At 47.3% G+C, this 16,594-nt stretch overlaps 1 protein-coding gene across 11 annotated transcripts in view; it reads left to right on the top strand.

Annotated features, from left to right (window-relative positions):
* The window catches only part of mast4 (microtubule associated serine/threonine kinase family member 4), a 59,900-nt gene extending 44,849 nt beyond the window's left edge, over positions 1-15,051 (top strand). For all 11 annotated transcript variants that reach the window (XM_061748025.1, XM_061748024.1, XM_061748027.1 and 8 more), the window contains 17 exons: positions 1,768-1,829; positions 1,940-2,031; positions 2,529-2,737; positions 2,967-3,105; positions 3,973-4,105; positions 4,287-4,452; positions 4,540-4,641; positions 4,723-4,845; positions 5,335-5,444; positions 6,592-6,716; positions 6,790-7,004; positions 7,340-7,528; positions 8,947-9,176; positions 9,260-9,382; positions 10,042-10,178; positions 10,258-10,442; positions 10,694-15,051. In XM_061748025.1, the coding sequence (XP_061604009.1) occupies positions 1,768-1,829; positions 1,940-2,031; positions 2,529-2,737; positions 2,967-3,105; positions 3,973-4,105; positions 4,287-4,452; positions 4,540-4,641; positions 4,723-4,845; positions 5,335-5,444; positions 6,592-6,716; positions 6,790-7,004; positions 7,340-7,528; positions 8,947-9,176; positions 9,260-9,382; positions 10,042-10,178; positions 10,258-10,442; positions 10,694-13,146 (4,793 nt within the window). In that variant the 3' untranslated portion in view covers positions 13,147-15,051. The remainder of the gene's footprint in view (positions 1-1,767; positions 1,830-1,939; positions 2,032-2,528; positions 2,738-2,966; positions 3,106-3,972; positions 4,106-4,286; positions 4,453-4,539; positions 4,642-4,722; positions 4,846-5,334; positions 5,445-6,591; positions 6,717-6,789; positions 7,005-7,339; positions 7,529-8,946; positions 9,177-9,259; positions 9,383-10,041; positions 10,179-10,257; positions 10,443-10,693) is intronic.
* Positions 15,052-16,594: the final 1,543 nt, after the last annotated feature.

Here is a 16,594-nt window from a genome sequence, read left to right as displayed (position 1 = left end):
TCGATTTTGCAACATAATTAAACGTATCATCTTGGTCCATTTGTTCTAGCAGACTCTGTTCCACGGTCGCCATTGTTGTTGTTTTGTTCCTTGTTACGGAAAGGAAAGGAAAAAACGGCGACCAGAAATGGCCACAAAATGCCAGCCGTAGCGAAACCCCCGACTTGGAGGAGAACTGCAACACACTTTCAAAACAGCGCGCGTGGGTTGCACTCGAATATAAAGGCAAACTGCGTGCCGGATAGCCGCAGTGACGACAGCGCGGTTGCCGTCCGCGCGAGTATAAAGAAGCCTTTAAAATCACTTAAGATCATTTTTGTCCTCATTCATGTGCACACAGTACCCCATATTGGCATTTTTTCTGATTTATTAAAAAAGAAAAACTGCTTTTTTTTTCCAGTCAATATCGGGTGCGGTGTGTAAATGTAAAAAAAAATGAACTTAAATGATTTTAGGAAATGGCTGCAATATAAAAAAAAGTGAAAATTTTAAGGTATAGTCTGATTACTTTCTGTACCCACTGTATCTGAAATATGAATTTTCCAACTCAACATTTATTAGGACGATTTTCTAGGAAGCAATTTTTCCTTTTTTTTTTTTTTTTTGTCTTTGTGGCTTGCGTAGCTCAAGGTGCGTCCCCACTGACGGGGACTGCTTACCCTAATGACAGGGCTATGAACCAAGAGGAGCTGCTGTAGTTTACAAAAGCAGTCAGTGTTGCTAACTTAACAATTCAGTCGCATCAGTCTGACCAATCGAGCTGCTTCTTTTCACAAAAAATAATTGCGTATAATAAAAAAAACAAAAAAAAAACACAAATGCCTAATTTAATTCCTTCAAAGAAAGAGAAAATATCATCCGACGTATTTACACATTGCTAAGAGAGGAAACCAGCGGAAGGCAATTGCAGAGTCAATTGTATTGAACACTGACAAATCCAGGTTGACACACGGGGGGAGAATTGCAGATGAAAAGCTGTGCTGCGATGAAAACGTAAGCTCCCTGGCGGAGGTAGCGGTGCGTGGTGTCTCGGTTGAGCTGTAAAAAGAAGGAAAGTGAAACGTGTTCGGAAACAGATTGTCTCTCCAATGACCCTCCGAATTCCCCAACATCAACATCCATTAGGAATCATTAGGAAGGAATAAATGACCTACGCACACACACGCACATATGCGCACACACATGGACAGATGTTCAGTGGCGGCCGACGTGTCGTGCGCTCCCTGGCGTAATGGGCACACATGGACCTTGGCGTGTTTTATTATGATGCAATGTGGCCGCTAATGACTTTTAGATGAGTCTCATTTCTGCCTCATTTAGTTTCCCTCCAGATCAACTCGGTCAGCACCTTCACCAGTCCCCATTTTGTGTTGAGGCTCCATTTTGTATTTCCTTAAAAACTTCCTTTTGGCAATAATGGAAATGGAAATATGTATATTTAAACACCAAAATGTTCAACCAAACCCTATAATGCCGTCTAACTAAAGTCAACCGGCTTAATGCTAACATTTAATGCAAAACATCATAGACGGGGCTAACTGGAATTAACATTGTTGCGGTAATTAGAAACCTTTTAAACAACTGCTATTTTAACAGAGCATAAAACAATTCTCACAAGCTTATATTCTTTCTGCTCAGTGGAAGCAAAGACTACTACTGAAGTTTTGGTGTGTTACCACTGGCATGATATACAGTACTGATTTCTCTTCAGTAAATCCAAACAATTTGTTTTCCCCCTGACCATATTGTTTGTGTTTGTATGTGCAGAAATGGCTCAGTTAAGCAGCAGTGACAGCGGCATTGCACAAACTCCAGAAACAGATGACTGCGTAAGATATATTCGTCATTGCGTTGATTTATTTATTTTTTTCCCCTCCAATGTTTCTTCGTGTACATGTTTTTTTTGTTTTGTTTGTTTGTTTCTGCTGCCTGGTGTCAGTCGCAGAGTCTGAGCGGCGCCTTGAGGTCCAGACGCAAACCGTGCGAGTTGGACTTTGAGTTGACCAAACTCATCAGCAACGGCGCCTACGGGTGAGACCAAACCTCGTCACGCAGGGACACTCGACACGTTTGCATTTATTCATTTGAAAAAAATAGTTTACGTTCTGTCCATCTATACTAGCTCAATCTCTCTATGCTAGTTCTTTATATACTTGTATTATCTATATCAGTTTCATATATCTATACCAGGTTTATCTCTACTAGTTCTATCTGTCCACCTATACTAATTCCATCTATTGAGCTATGCTAGTTTTGGATCTATAGTAGTTCTATCCATCTACCTTGTTTTACCTATATTTCTATCATACAAGTTGTCTAGCTTCAGATATACTAGTTCTGTCTATACTATTCATAGCTTTCCTAGTTTTAGCTGTCTGTATCTATACTAGTTGTCTAAAAATATTAGTTCTATCTGTCTGTATATCTTATACTAGTTCTATCACATATCCCAGTTTTGTTTATGTAAATACTAAATATATGATTACAAATATGAAAGGAGACTGGGTCATCATGTGTTTGTGGTGCAGGGCGGTGTACTTGGTGCGGCACAAGGAGAGCAAGCAGCGCTTCGCCATGAAGAAGATCAACAAGCAGAACCTGATGCTGAGGAACCAGATCCAGCAGGCCTTCGTGGAGAGGGACATCCTCACCTTCGCAGAGAACCCCTTCGTGGTCTCCATGTACTGCTCCTTCGAGACCAGACGACACCTCTGCATGGTCATGGAGTACGTGGAAGGTGAGAGATGCCGACGACGACATTGACGATGATGACAGGAATGATGACGTCATAAAACCGATGACGCCGACAATGACGACGACGATAGCGGCGACGGCAGTTGTGATGATCGCGATGGCAATGAAGCCGACGACAATGACGGCAACGACGGTCATGCGGAGGATGATGAGAATAACGAAGGCAACGATGCTGCTGTTGATGGTGCTGAACATGTGTGATGTCCTTTTAGGAGGCGACTGCGCCACCCTGCTGAAGAACATGGGCCCTCTGCCCGTGGACATGGCCCGGATGTACTTTGCTGAGACGGTGCTGGCACTGGAGTACCTTCACAACTACGGCATCGTGCACAGGGACCTCAAACCAGACAAGTGAGGGGACCCCCGCACCCCTTACACACACACACACACACAAACTTTTCACAAAAAAGGTTGAGATACAGTGGACCCCCGCATACTTGCGGTGCAGCACACGTGGATTCGCTGAATTTTTTTTTTCCCGTATTTCTTTTCAGTCCTTTTTTCAATTTGATTTTCCAAGTTTTCTTTTTCAGTTTTTTCAAATGTTTCTTTTTGGGTGGGAAACAATCCCAGAAACGTTGATTGGCAGTTTATCCCTGCTTATTCAAGAATTCAAGGAGGTTTAAAAAAAAAAAAAAAAAAAAGCAATTCTAATTGGTGATTTTCACTATTCGCGGTCTGGCGCAGTTCCTATCCCCCGTGAAGAGCGGGGGTCCACTGTATTGGACTTTTGGGTAAAACTTTAGATGAACCTAAAATGCACTAATACCTCAACAGGTGAACTTAATTTGACCTTCTGTGAACTTTTTAATACACATCCAAATGTTCATTATTTCAGTACTTTTTTGCACAACAAAAAGTAGCAAGTAGAAATTCACAACAGATGTTCGAGAATTTTTGGACCCTGTCCTCTGTTCGTTGCTGAAAACTCACTTTTTCACGGTTTGTGCTCATGCCAAAAGCCCTGTCTAATACAAATGTATTGGTTTGGAGTCATCTTGTCGCATCTTGGTGCCAATGTTGAAGTGTGGGGCAGACCTCTTCTATTAGTCAGGGCAAAGTCCTGTCTAATAGAAAAGAAGCAATTCTAAACTTTTTTTTAACGGGGGCATCAATTACTCTGATTTTTGCTTCCCGCGGCAGGGCTCGGTCCTGGAGCTGTGCAATATATCATCTTTGTGAATGTATTTGTATAACAATACTCCGCGTTTGTGTCAGTTTGCTGGTGACGTCCATGGGCCACATCAAGCTGACGGACTTCGGCCTGTCCAAAGTGGGCCTGATGAACATGACCACTAACCTGTACGAAGGCCACATCGAGAAGGACGCCCGCGAGTTCTCCGACAAGCAGGTGAGCGCTCGTCACAGCCTCCGCTACGCTCACTTCCTGTCGCCGCTGTAAACATGGGATGGATCTCGTCTCTTGTTTGCAACCCTCCTCGCCCCTCGATATGCTTCAACCGACATATTATGGAGGATCGTCTCGTTTCTTCATAGATGAAAGACCACATATTTGCTTTGTTTCTGCATAGGTGTGCGGCACGCCGGAGTACATTGCTCCCGAGGTGATCCTGAGGCAAGGCTACGGCAAGCCGGTGGACTGGTGGGCTATGGGCATCATCCTCTATGAGTTCCTGGTGGGCTGCGTCCCTTTCTTTGGGGACACACCCGAGGAGCTCTTCGGACAGGTCATCAGCGGTCAGTGGAACTGCGACACATTTACAAATCCAAGTGTCAACAACAACAACTAAGCGAATTAAAAAAGGCCATTTTGAACGTGTGCAGACGAGATCAACTGGCCGGAAGCAGAGGAAGCGCCGCCTGCCGACGCCCAGGAGCTCATCAGTGTCCTGCTCAGACAGAATCCTCTGGAGAGGATGGGCGCAGGTACAGGCAACCCTACATGTCGCACATTTACAATGCTAGCTGGGTAAAAGCGCTGATTTGATGCCCATCGTGTGTCTCCAGGTGGCGCCGCCGAGGTGAAGCAGCATCCCTTCTTTCACCACCTGGACTGGAACGGCCTCCTGCGGCAGAAGGCCGAGTTCATCCCGCAGCTGGAATCCGAAGATGACACCAGCTACTTCGACAGTGAGTAGGGTTGGGTATCGTTAGGGCTTTTCTCTGATACTGGACCAAACGCCAAACCAGTATTTTTAAAACTGCACTTGAACGGGTACCTTCAAAAAAGAAAAGGTTTTTATGGTCAAGGAAAATGATGACTCGGGGTACAACACTGAAATTGTTGAATTAAAGTGCAAATACAGCAAACCCTTAAGCGTTAAAAGTATTTGACAGCCCCCTAAAAATGTTTATAATGGCCTATATGAATAGTTTAAACCATAAATATACCACAAACCATCATACTGTAGTGTTATTTTTTTTTTAGAAAACCGTTAGGAAAAAGTTTAATTTATGGTAGTTCGTTCTTTTCAATGGGGAACGATGATTAGGTCAAATTATGTGGCACCGAAATGAGGAACCGAAATAGCAAATCAGCGTTATTGGCCCCTTTTTTTTTTTTTTTTTTTTTTTTTTTTTTTTTTTTAACCCTTCCGCCGTCTGCTCTCGTCTCCACAGCTCGCTCGGAGCGCTACCACCACCTGGAGACGGAGGAGGACGACACCAACGACGAGGACTTCAACGTTGAGATGCGCCAGTTCTCCTCCTGCTCTCACCGCTTCTCCAAGGTGGCGGTTGCATCCAAATACATCTGTACAGTGCACAGACGCCATCTTGTGCGTTCAAAAAGTACTTGGATGTCACCACAATGTTGGGTGTGGCAAAGTGTTGCTCAGAAGACGACTCAATGCCTCTTTCATGTGCTGCATGGCGATGTAGCAACCGTGCCACACTCAAAGCAGATTTTGAGATTAAGACTGAGCAATGAATTTGTATTTTATTTTGCCCGTTATATCATTTTTCCTTTTTGCTGGCTTTGCACTGCAAATCTTAAAAAAAAAAAAAAAAAGGTAAAAATGAAATGAGGATTATATAAATTTAAATTATGTGCCCTTAGAACAGGAAGGTTTGACTTGGTAAGGTTTCTTAAAACACGTAAACATAGCTAGCCTCAAAGACCGCGACCCCGCCAAATAAGGTGAAGGGCAGTGGTGGAAAGTAACAAAGTACAAATACATCGTTACATTACTTAAGTAGATTTTTCAGGTATCTGTACTTGGAGTGTTGTTGTTGTTTTTGTTTTTTTATAAAGCCACGCTTTAAAAATACAAAAAAAAAGTAATGAAATGAGGAATGTGTTAGTTAATTTAAACAAAATTATCTGCCAGTCCAACAGGAAAATTTGACATGGTACAATTTATTAAAATAAAGCTACCGTATTTTCACGACCATAAGGCCGCAGTCTCAGTTACGGGTTCTATTTCTGTATTTAACACATGAAGGGTGAAGGGTATTGGTGGAAAGTAACAATGTACAAATACTTAATTACTGCACTTAAGTAGATATTTTTAGGTACCTGTACCTAACTTGCGTGTTCATTTTTGGACGATTTGTCTTTGAATCCCTATTTAATCCCTAACCCGTTTTGAAAAGAGAGATATTTCCTACTCTGTACTCTGCAAAACTGGGCGCGCACACCTGCCCCCATTTAAAGCATCTCTGATTAACCCTAAATAATGTTCAGCTGTTGTAGTAAGCGAAAACCTGGCATTTGAACAGGGGTGTGCAGACTTTTGTTTTTGTTTTGTTTTTTTAATCTCCACTATATGTAACACTGTTACTGTGATGATAGATATTGAAATATTTATGGGAGTAAACGTTTAGAATGATCAGATATAAAATTCCTTACGTTGTTTTTGGCTTTGTGATCTTCAGGTGTACAGCAGTCTGGACCTTTCTCGCGGCCATGCCGAGGAGAAAGGGGATGTCACAGAGGACAAGAAAAGCCAGAGCCCGCCCACGCTCGACTCGCTCGGCTGGACGCCAGACTTCACCGACATGTAAACGCCGCCCTCAAATAAACCCTTTTCGCCCCATCAGGAAAATAACATTTGCGTCCGTCCCGTCCGGAAGGCCGTCGCTGTCAGCGGATGGTGAGCTACCCCGGCAGAGTCCAGGCGCCGCCTCGCTCCCCAAGTTCGCCATCTCGGCCTCAGAGAGCGAAGAAGCGGACGAGTCGTCGGTCCTGGGAGACCCCAGCAAGACCTCCTACTCGGTGGGGGAGCTGCCACGGGACGAGCCCGACGCCACCACGCCCGGGAGCACCCGCAGCGAGGCCACGCTCTCCGGTACGGTAAAGATGAAGACGTGCTGTGAAGAGCTAGAAACTGCATACCATAAGATACGGTCTTTAATCTGGCCCACCATGGATTTACACTATCAAGCGTAGTTTTCTAATTGGACTTTTTGGTCTTTTTTTTTTTGTCAGTATTATTTATTTTGTACAAACCAGTAAGCTGTTTTTTTTCCCCAAAATTTAAAAACTACTTCATCCTGAAATAATTCATGTTAAATCTGCATAATTGGGGGGGATTTTTATTGACTTAAGAAAATTTTCAGTAGCGAGGCAGATGTCCCTACAGTTGTCTCACGCTTGACTTTTGATCTTTTTGCGTCCAATCAGGAAGTTTCTCTGAGCACTTGGACCAGCTGACGCCCCAGGGCGAGGCTGTGCAGAACCCGGACGCAGCTCAGGGGGCAGCGGCGGTCTCTGCAAAACCCAGCGGCAGCGGGGGGGACCAGAAGCCACGAGCATCCTTGAAAGTCCACAAGTCTGTTTCTGCCGGTGCACTCTCCCTCATGATCCCCTCAGGTCAGAAGAACGCAAAAAAAGTCACTCAATAGCCCCTTACTCACTGCCTGGCAAAGCCATGCCTTTTTCCTGTTTTTCTGTTCTGTGTGAATAGCACCGACGTGGGGAAGAAAAGGGAGGAAGTTGACCCCGCAATTTCCCGCCCTTTGCAGTCAATAACATAGCCGGTACTTAGCCAGGACGGCATTTGTGTCAAAGGGGGTAACTAAAATCGGGGACAGTAAAGTTTAACCCATGACACTTGCTTCTCCACTCCTGTAGTGTTGAAAGCAATTGTCGTTGTCAAAGTCGAGCCAGCAATTTTCCCCCTTCGGACGTGCAGTGGTGCCTTGAGATACAAGCGGCCAGCAATGAACTCAACCTGACTTATTTCACACCAAACAGCACTGTAGCAGATCGAACAGTTGTTCAATTAAGAGGCTTCAAGCTGTTTATTGCCACGCCCACACGTATTTCAAACAACCACATAGCTTTGCCTTAATTTTTTTTTATGCTAACAAACAATGCAAAACACCAAAGATGGGCTAACCAATAGCATTGGTGTCAGTGTTATAATCCTTTAAACAGCAGATTTGGGAACACAAGCGTGGCAGCAACACATGTAGACAGACAATATACCAATATGCACAGGCATTTTTTTATTCTTATTGAAAAATGGCTAATATTACAACAGCTTAATGAGTCAGTTGTGAAACTAGTCTGTGTCTCTCTCTGTATTTTACTGCCACCAGGTGGCCAAAGTGCGCAAACGAGATGGAGCAGCACAATGTCCACTGAATTGAAGCAAAAATCGCCGAAACTATACAATTTTTCACATTCATTACTGTAATGTTTTTTTTTATAAGGTACAAGAGTGTTGTTTTTCTTATTGGGGGCTGGGACAGATTCATGGCATTTCCATTCAGAGGGTTTATAATAAGATTGTTATGAACGTGGTCACGGAACGAATCAAACTCGTATTTAAGTCACCACTGGAGTATCACAGGCATAACATAGCCAGGTCGGCAGCTGTGTGAAAGGGAGCAGGGGTATAAAGTTTGACCAAGGACCCTCCCGTCTCCCATCCTGGGGCGTTGAAAGCAGTTTGCAAAAATAAAGTCCGGAATACCTTCCACATCCAACATCCTATTTTTGTTGCAATGACTGCGACCAAAACAAAATGACAAAGTAATCTGGACATAAATACCCCAAGATGGTACTGGCTTATTGAAGCGAAAAATTGGGAGGGCTTCCACTAGTGTACAACAACTACATTTTACACTAACGGTGAGTTGTATTTTGGATCATTTGGTTTTATTTGCTTCTATGCCGGTCTGTCAGAACCTTGCTCGACACCGCTCAAAAAGATTGGGGGACCGCTGGTCTACTTGATCTCTGCGTGAAAGAAGCTAACATCTTCATCTGGTTTCTCCTCTCAGACATGTTTGGCGCATCTCCGCTGGCGAGCCCGCTCTCCCCTTACTCGCTCTCGTCAGAACCCTCCTCCTCACGAGACTCTTCCCCCATCAGAGACTCGTCCTCATCTTCGCCGTTGACGCGGCAGCCGGTGGTCATCCACGGCAGTGGCAAGAAGTTCGGCTTCACGCTGCGGGCCATCCGCGTGTACGCCTGCGACGGTGACGTCTACACCGTCTACCACATGGTCTGGGTAAGGATTGCCACCCCGGTGATGCCCGTCCTTGGGTTGAAGTAGCGTGTCGCGTGATGGCATACGTTTCTTTTGCGTGTCAGAACGTGGAGGACGGCGGCCCCGCACACAAAGCCGGACTAAAGGCTGGCGACCTCATCACGCACGTCAACGGCGAGACAGTCCACGGCCTCGTCCACACTGAGGTGGTGGAGCTCCTGGTCAAAGTGAGTGTACAGACACTACCCTACCTAGGGCCTGATTTACTAAGTTTCTAAATAGCGGGCACTAAATTGCGTGTACGAGTGCAAAGGAATTGGCTGTACCTCCCAATCCTTCGTAACACTGCGTTTCAAACTTGGGAACGTATGCCAGGAAAACTGCTGTGGTCGTGGCCAGCACCGATTGCCACAGAGTTGAAAGGAGTTTTGTCATAGGTGATACGGCAAGACTTCTCCTTTTGGATGGCTCCAAGTCAGCCTTTATATCATTCAGAAGCTCTAAAATCACATTGCCGAATAAACGATATGTCGGTCATTTTGTGTTTCTGCTATTTCAAAAATGTTTTCACGAGCGGAAAAGATCCATTCTGGCAGTCGCCTCTTATTTTGCCTGTGCCTTAGCAGTGCTGGTTGGCACCTGCCTTTCAGATGCGGTTTTTAAAAATGTAAACGCAGCTATCGATTATTTGTCTCAGGTTTGATAAATCACTTTGCGCATGCTAAATTTACCCATTTGCATCTACTCTTCCCCGAATGCGCAAAATGAGCTGAGCTGCAATTTTGCCCATTTGCTGAAAGCAGTTCTGGGTGTGCCTGGTTAGACAGCTTTCACATCTGTTGGTGTGAGCAGTCAAGTTTATCGTGCCTCCTTTTGGTCGTTCTAGAGCGGCAGGAAGGTGTCCATCACCACCACCCCATTTGAGAACACATCCATCAAGAGAGGCCCCGCGAGGAGAAACAGCTACAAGAGCAAGATGGTGCGATGCGCCAAGAAGGCCAAGAAGGAGAAGACCCCGGAGAGGTGGCAGTCAATTATCAAGGATTCTGGTCCAGTGTTTAATTTCCAACCTCTGAATACTTTTTTTTTTTCACCCCCCCAGGAGGCGTTCCCTTTTCCGGCGTTTCGCCATGCAGCCGTCCCCCCTTCTGCACACCAGTCGCAGCTTCACGTCGCTCAACCATTCGCTGTCGTCCGGCGAGAGTCTGCCTGGCTCGCCCACGCACAGCCTGTCGCCCCGCTCGCCCACCGCCGCCTTCCGCCTGCCGCCCGACTTCACCCTCTCAGGTAGAGTTGCACAGTATACCGGTACTAGGAAAGTATCACGATATTCTGCCCTCAAAAATGAAACAATACCTGGTGTTTTTAGTAAGGGTACCATAAGTGCAGCCATGACTCGTCTGTGTCTATAGTGGGTAGCGCCTTTCTCACTCCCAAAGTGTGGGTGTTAAAAACCTAGAGAAAGACTGAGAGAAAAGAATCTGGAAATATTTTGGTCTATTGGTCTGGTCAGTTGACTTTCTCTTTGGACTTTGCAGGTGGCAACTCTTCCCAGAGCAGCTCGCCCAGCTCCAGCGCGCCAAACTCCCCTGCAGGTTCCACTCATATCCGGCCCAGCACCCTGCACGGCCTGGGCCCCAAGCTACCGGGCCAGCGACTCCGTCAGGGGCGGCGCAAGTCCGCAGGTAGCATTCCTCTTTCCCCTTTGGCCCGCACGCCCTCGCCCACCCCGCAGCCCACCTCCCCTCAGCGCTCGCCCTCCCCGCTGCTGGGCGGACACTCAGTGGCCATTTCCAAAAGCGCGCAGTCCTTCCCAGTCAAGATCCACTCGCCACCCACCATCATCCGCCACATTGTGCGCCCTAAAAGTGCAGAGCCGCCGCGATCCCCGCTCCTGAAACGCGTGCAGTCTGAGGAGAAGCTGTCGCCCTCCTACGGGGCAGATAAGAAGCACCTGTGTGCCCGCAAACAAAGCCTGGAGGTGACGCAGGAGGAGGCGCAGGATCAGGAGGACGGCGGCGAGGGCAGCGCTCTGGAGGGGAACTCCTGTGAGGCGGCGGCGGTGGCAGCGGTCCCTCGCGTTCGGCCTGTCGAGCAGGGCTGCCTGAAGAGGCCAGCGGGGCGCAGGGAACGCCAAGAGTCACTGGAGGAGCTCGACAAAACGGCCACCAAGCGGGAATCCGATCCATCGGGTGGCGATGACTTACATCCTCGGAGTCAAAGCAAAACTGAGACGGCAAGCGTGGCCCTGAAAGACGTCTTGTATAAAAAACTCAGCCGCGTGTCAGACACCGTTAGCGACTCAGCTAGCGACGGAGAGCGGTCACATCCTCAAGTGGCCAAAGACAAGGCGGAGAGGTCGGATCTCAAGGCTGCCAGCATGGACTTCACCAGGAAGCGGCTCTCATTCGAAGAGCGAGACGACTTTGTGTGTCGGCTCTCCCCCACCATCCATGACAACCTCCATTTTGGCGCCACCCGCTCCAAAAGCCTCCAGCTGGACGCGGCGGTGGCGGCTCACGAACACATGAAGGCCGGACTGGGCGGCGAAGGTCTGATAACAGCGAAGATGTTCTCGGGGCGAGGGGAGAGCGCTGTGGAGAAGCTGCAGCTCATCGCGTCGGGCGAGTGTCCTCTGAGGAAGACATCGTCAGACTATAAACTGGAGGGACGTCATGTGTCCCCTCTCAAGCCTCTTGAGGGCACCCTTGACATTGGCCTCCTTTCAGGACCCAGAGTCTCCAAAACGGACACATGCTTATCCAAAATGGCAGAGTGCAAATTGCCCGGCCCACCTCTTTGGCTCCAGAGCGCCGTGGAGCGACAGCTGAAAGCTCCGGAAAAACCCAAAAGCCCTCTGACGTGCCCAACGAGTCCCGACACCTCCACCTCCCCGAACGTGTTCCCCAAGGAGCACTCGCTCGGAGAGAAAACAAAGAGCAGACACGACTCGGACAGCTCGAAGCAGGAGAGCAGAACCTGCATGAAGGTGGCCGCGTCCCGTCACAGCTCCCACTTCTCCTGCGGGAAGACACCCTCCATTCGGGAAGTCAGCAATGAAGACCAGGATGACGAAGCGGAGCAACCAGAAGTTGAAAGGAAAAGTCTTCCTGTGCGAGCAGACGCGCGTTCTCCTGTGAGGTTAGGTCTGGGCAAAGAGGGCACACCCCATGTCGCTTCGCCTAAATTGATCGGAACCTCTGCTGGTCAGAGCTCTCCTACTCCAAGTGATGGGTTAGCCTCAAAGGAGGTCCGTGACCCAAAAGTGAAAATGGGGGGCGTACGAACGGCATCCACGTCAGTGGGCGGCACCCCGGTGCCCAAGAAAGAGCATCTGGCATCAGGCTCTCCGAAGACTAAAGGAGCTTCAGAGCTGCTGGAAGAAAAAGTCCACAGGGTTCCAGAACTTCCAGAACCTTGCACCTCTAATAAGCCCGGAGGCGTAGAGGCCACGGCGGGTCGTGGAGAAAACACTTTGACCCCCAAAAACAAAATGATGTCCAGCCCCCAGGCCACTTCATTTCCCGATCCAAAACAATCATCCCGAGAAGCGTCTCCCGCCTCTCATGTCGCCCTCGACTCCAAACGCAGCGACCCCACGTTGGCCTGTGCTGAGGAATCAACGCAGCCACTGCAGACTAATGCCACGCCACCGGAACCAAAATGTCCAGTAGCAGCCTGCCCTCCGGCGGCCAAAGAAAGCACAGACTCCATCTCCAAACTTCTGAAGACCACCACCTTGGGGGTGGCTCACAAGCCGTCCGTGGTGCCTCCCAAGCATAAAGAACCTTCGCCCAAAAAGCAGTCCATTAAGGAGCATCACGACTCAAAGCCAAAACACCCCAACCAGGCCGGAGCCAAGGCGAGCGGTGACTCCTTGGACCCCCCTGACAAGGCGCTGCCCCCGGACAAGGCAGCCAAGAAGAAACCAAACGAAACTCGTGCAGGAGCGCGGACAAAGACTCTGGCCGAGGGAAGACGCCGCGTGTGACCTTCTGTCACAAAAAGTCATATTTCCGCGTTTTCATCAACACCTTGTTTTAACGGAGGACCGGACAAGCTGTTACGCGAAATCGGGCAATCGTGAGAAGCCTCGCTGATTAGGTGCCATAAAAAGCTTGCACTTGTACCTTTTTGTTGTTTTAATGCAGTCGAGCCGCCGCTTTGCGTGGGGTCGGTAGGAATCTTCCTCACATTCCTTTCTGTGTGGTTTGGATTAGTCACGTGATTTCTGAGCATAGCGTTCGCGGTGGATCGCTTCCTCATTGGGAACGTGAGGTGCGAGGGAGAGACGGCGGGAGGGTTGGGGGGAGTTGTAGCATTACACAAATGAAACTGTGAGACTTGAGAATGTCGTTGGTGTCTAACATACAGGATGAGCACTGTCTTTTTCTAATGAGGGGTGCCCCCCATGCACAGGTGATAATGAGGATCTCTCTTAAGACTTATCGTCCCTTACAAAAAATGTCAATTTATAGTACGTTCACAATGTTTTGCAGGAGGGGCTCCCCCCCTGCAGGTGTGTCCCGGGGCCTCCTGATTGGTTAAAAAGACATCGGATCACTAGGATCTTGTTTGTGTCCCACCAGTCGTATCGTCGCTTAAAAGAATGTTTTTCCATAGTTGTCATACTATATGTTCACAATGTTTCTGAAGGGAGGCCCCCCTAGGAGGATCCTAGTGGGCCCCTGATTGGCTACAAAAAGGCGTCACATGACCTCGGATCGTAAGGATGACTTATTGTCGTTTGAGAGAATGTCATTGTTAACGTAAAGAAACTTCACAATGTTTCACGGGACGGGCGCCCCCCTCCTGCAGCAGGGTCCTGGGGTCTTTGCGGTGTCCTGATTGGTTACAAAAAGATGTTGTTCCAGATGTTTTGCAGGGGGGTCCCAGTGGGCCCCTGATTGTTTAAAAAAAAAAACAACAACTTTGGATTGTGAGTCATCATCATCTAAAAAAAAAAAACATCGTTCATGTACAGTATGTTCACAATGTTTTTGACAGGTGACACCTCGCTGTGAGGGTCCTGGGCCCTCTGATGTGCCCTGATTGGTTGAAAAAGATGTCACGACTTTGGATTGTGATTTATCTTCGCTAAAAAAATATATACATGTCGCTAGCATTGAAAACATACAGGATGTTTCGGGTGACGCTCGCCCTTTTGCGGGTCACTGTGGCGCTCTGATGGGTCAAAACAAAAAACAAAACAAAAAGACGTCACATGACCTGTTGGTGAGGATCTCAAGTCTTGCAAGTTGTTTTGTCATTTCAAAGGCTTTCCGGCGAGCCTCCTTAACGCATTAGTAAGGTTTAGCTTCACGCTACTCACGCATTTCGAGGCCTTTTATGAAAAATAAAAAATAAAGACGAGCAAATTGAGCTTTGAGATAAATTTGGGGCTTTTTATCGTAGGAACAAACAAATGCACCTTAAAAGCTTGCAGTTCAGGCGTAGTGAATGACTAGATTGGTGGGGGAAAACAGACGACTTCGTTTGTGGGTCGTTTGTCTCGAGGAGCCATTAAAACGTCCAGTCGAAAGCACATTGTTTGTTTACCCGCCTTCACCACTGTATATTTTTGTATAGTGGTCATTTGCCAAAATGTTTGTCGTGTGTCACCCACGGGATTTAACGTGGCGAAAAAAAAATCGTCTTGAAGTGGTCTGCCCGTCCCGTGTCAACGTTGCCGTTATTTCCACTGTGCAAACACTTGCGTTAGCCACGTTTGCTTCCCACATGCTAATTGTCTTTTAGAAGATGTGCAATAAAAAGTTATTGTATTTTGCCCGGGGAGAAAGCGCTCTATGGATGTCATAGATGTTGTATATTAAAAACAGATATTTATATACTTCTAATGTTGCGTCATAACAAGAATAAAAATGAAATCTGCTGACACGTTGGCCTTTTGCTCTCATTTCGATAGTCACAACAGAAGCTTCACTGGCGACCACCAGGTGGCGGTGTTTATCCATTCAGTTTGAGTGTAGCGTCTAATCCCAGTTGAATTTGGGCGCGCATTCCCTCTCACATGCCCAACTATGAACATTTTGTTGAAATTGTACAAAACAGGTTTTCCTGTGAACCGTTTGTGCCTCACCCTCGGGCATGACTGACGTTATCAACTACTGTCACATGACTCGAGGAATCCAGACTGAGAACTCGTGTGAGCACAAAGTTGACACATTTTGTTTTCATCTATTATAAGCGGTTTATATATAACTATGTGTCTGTCCATCAATCAATATGCATCTGTATGGATGTATCTGTCTGTCCACCAATCTATCCGTCTCAGGCAGGGGCGGCAGACCGACTTTAAAAGAGTGTGTGTGTGGGGGGCGGGGGGCACAATACTTTTGGGGCACTTTTTGCCCCTCTGAAACGAATTGTTGCGGGTGGGTGCTGAGGGACGTTTTTCTGTCCTAAATCCAATCATTGACTGTGGTGGAGGGAGTGCTGACCGAACATTATCAATCTTTTTTTTTTTTCCATCAGTCAGTTAATTTTTGTTGCGGGCCACATTGTAGTTGTGGTTTCCCTCAGAGGGTCATTATGATTGTGAATCCGTATTAATGTATAATGACGTCATATTAGTCCTTTTGAAATCAGAAGTCAGTAAAAAAAAATCTAATATTATTCAGTTTATTTTAAAAGGGACATTGGTAACAAAAGAAAATGCGATATCTCAATGTTATAAAGGCAATTTGGGTATTTTAGGAAGAAACATGAAGTCGACGTACATGATTTGTTTTCGCGGGCCTCATAAAATGATGTGGCGGGCCGGATCTGGCCCCCGGGCCTTGAGTTTGACACCTGTGATCTACAATATGTATGTATGTGTGCATAATGTATTTTACTAAAAGGTGCCTTTCAGGGCATGCGAGGACACTATAACCAAACAGTAAACTCAAGGTAAAAAAAACAAATGTAAATGTAAGACTATGGTGTGTATGATGACCCGCAGGACATCGCCTGGCACATGGTAACACAAATCTTATAACCTGTGACTGAACCGCCGAATCCTCCTCCCCCTTCCCCTCGGCGAAGGCTAAAGCTCATCCAGCGGCCGTGACTTTTGCAACATGAGCTTGGCGAGCGGCGGCGTTGGCCTGGCCCCAAGTCACACTGTGTTCTACTTGAGCACCCGAGCATTCCGCAAAAACCTCGCACAGTTCACACCGTGCAATAGTCTCTAAAGCGGGACAGCTGTGCGGGCGCCGTCTTCCTTTTCCCGCCACTCTCACAACAACAACAACAACAACGCTACAGAGCATCAACATGGCGCATGTTGTCTCTAACATGGAAGACAATTTAGTGAGGACCAGGCATCGTGCCGCCACAGTTACGATTCTGACACCTCAGGGAAAATCGTCGGCACTGGTCCTCAACCTTTTTGCGTCACGGGCCTGTTTCATGTGAAGAAATGCATATTTTAAAGG

Source organism: Phyllopteryx taeniolatus, chromosome 15 (assembly GCF_024500385.1).
Source record: "Phyllopteryx taeniolatus isolate TA_2022b chromosome 15, UOR_Ptae_1.2, whole genome shotgun sequence".
NCBI classification, from domain to species: Eukaryota; Metazoa; Chordata; class Actinopteri; order Syngnathiformes; family Syngnathidae; genus Phyllopteryx; species Phyllopteryx taeniolatus.
Note: the sequence above shows the minus strand (reverse complement) of the source record. Positions and strands in the feature narration are given on the sequence as shown.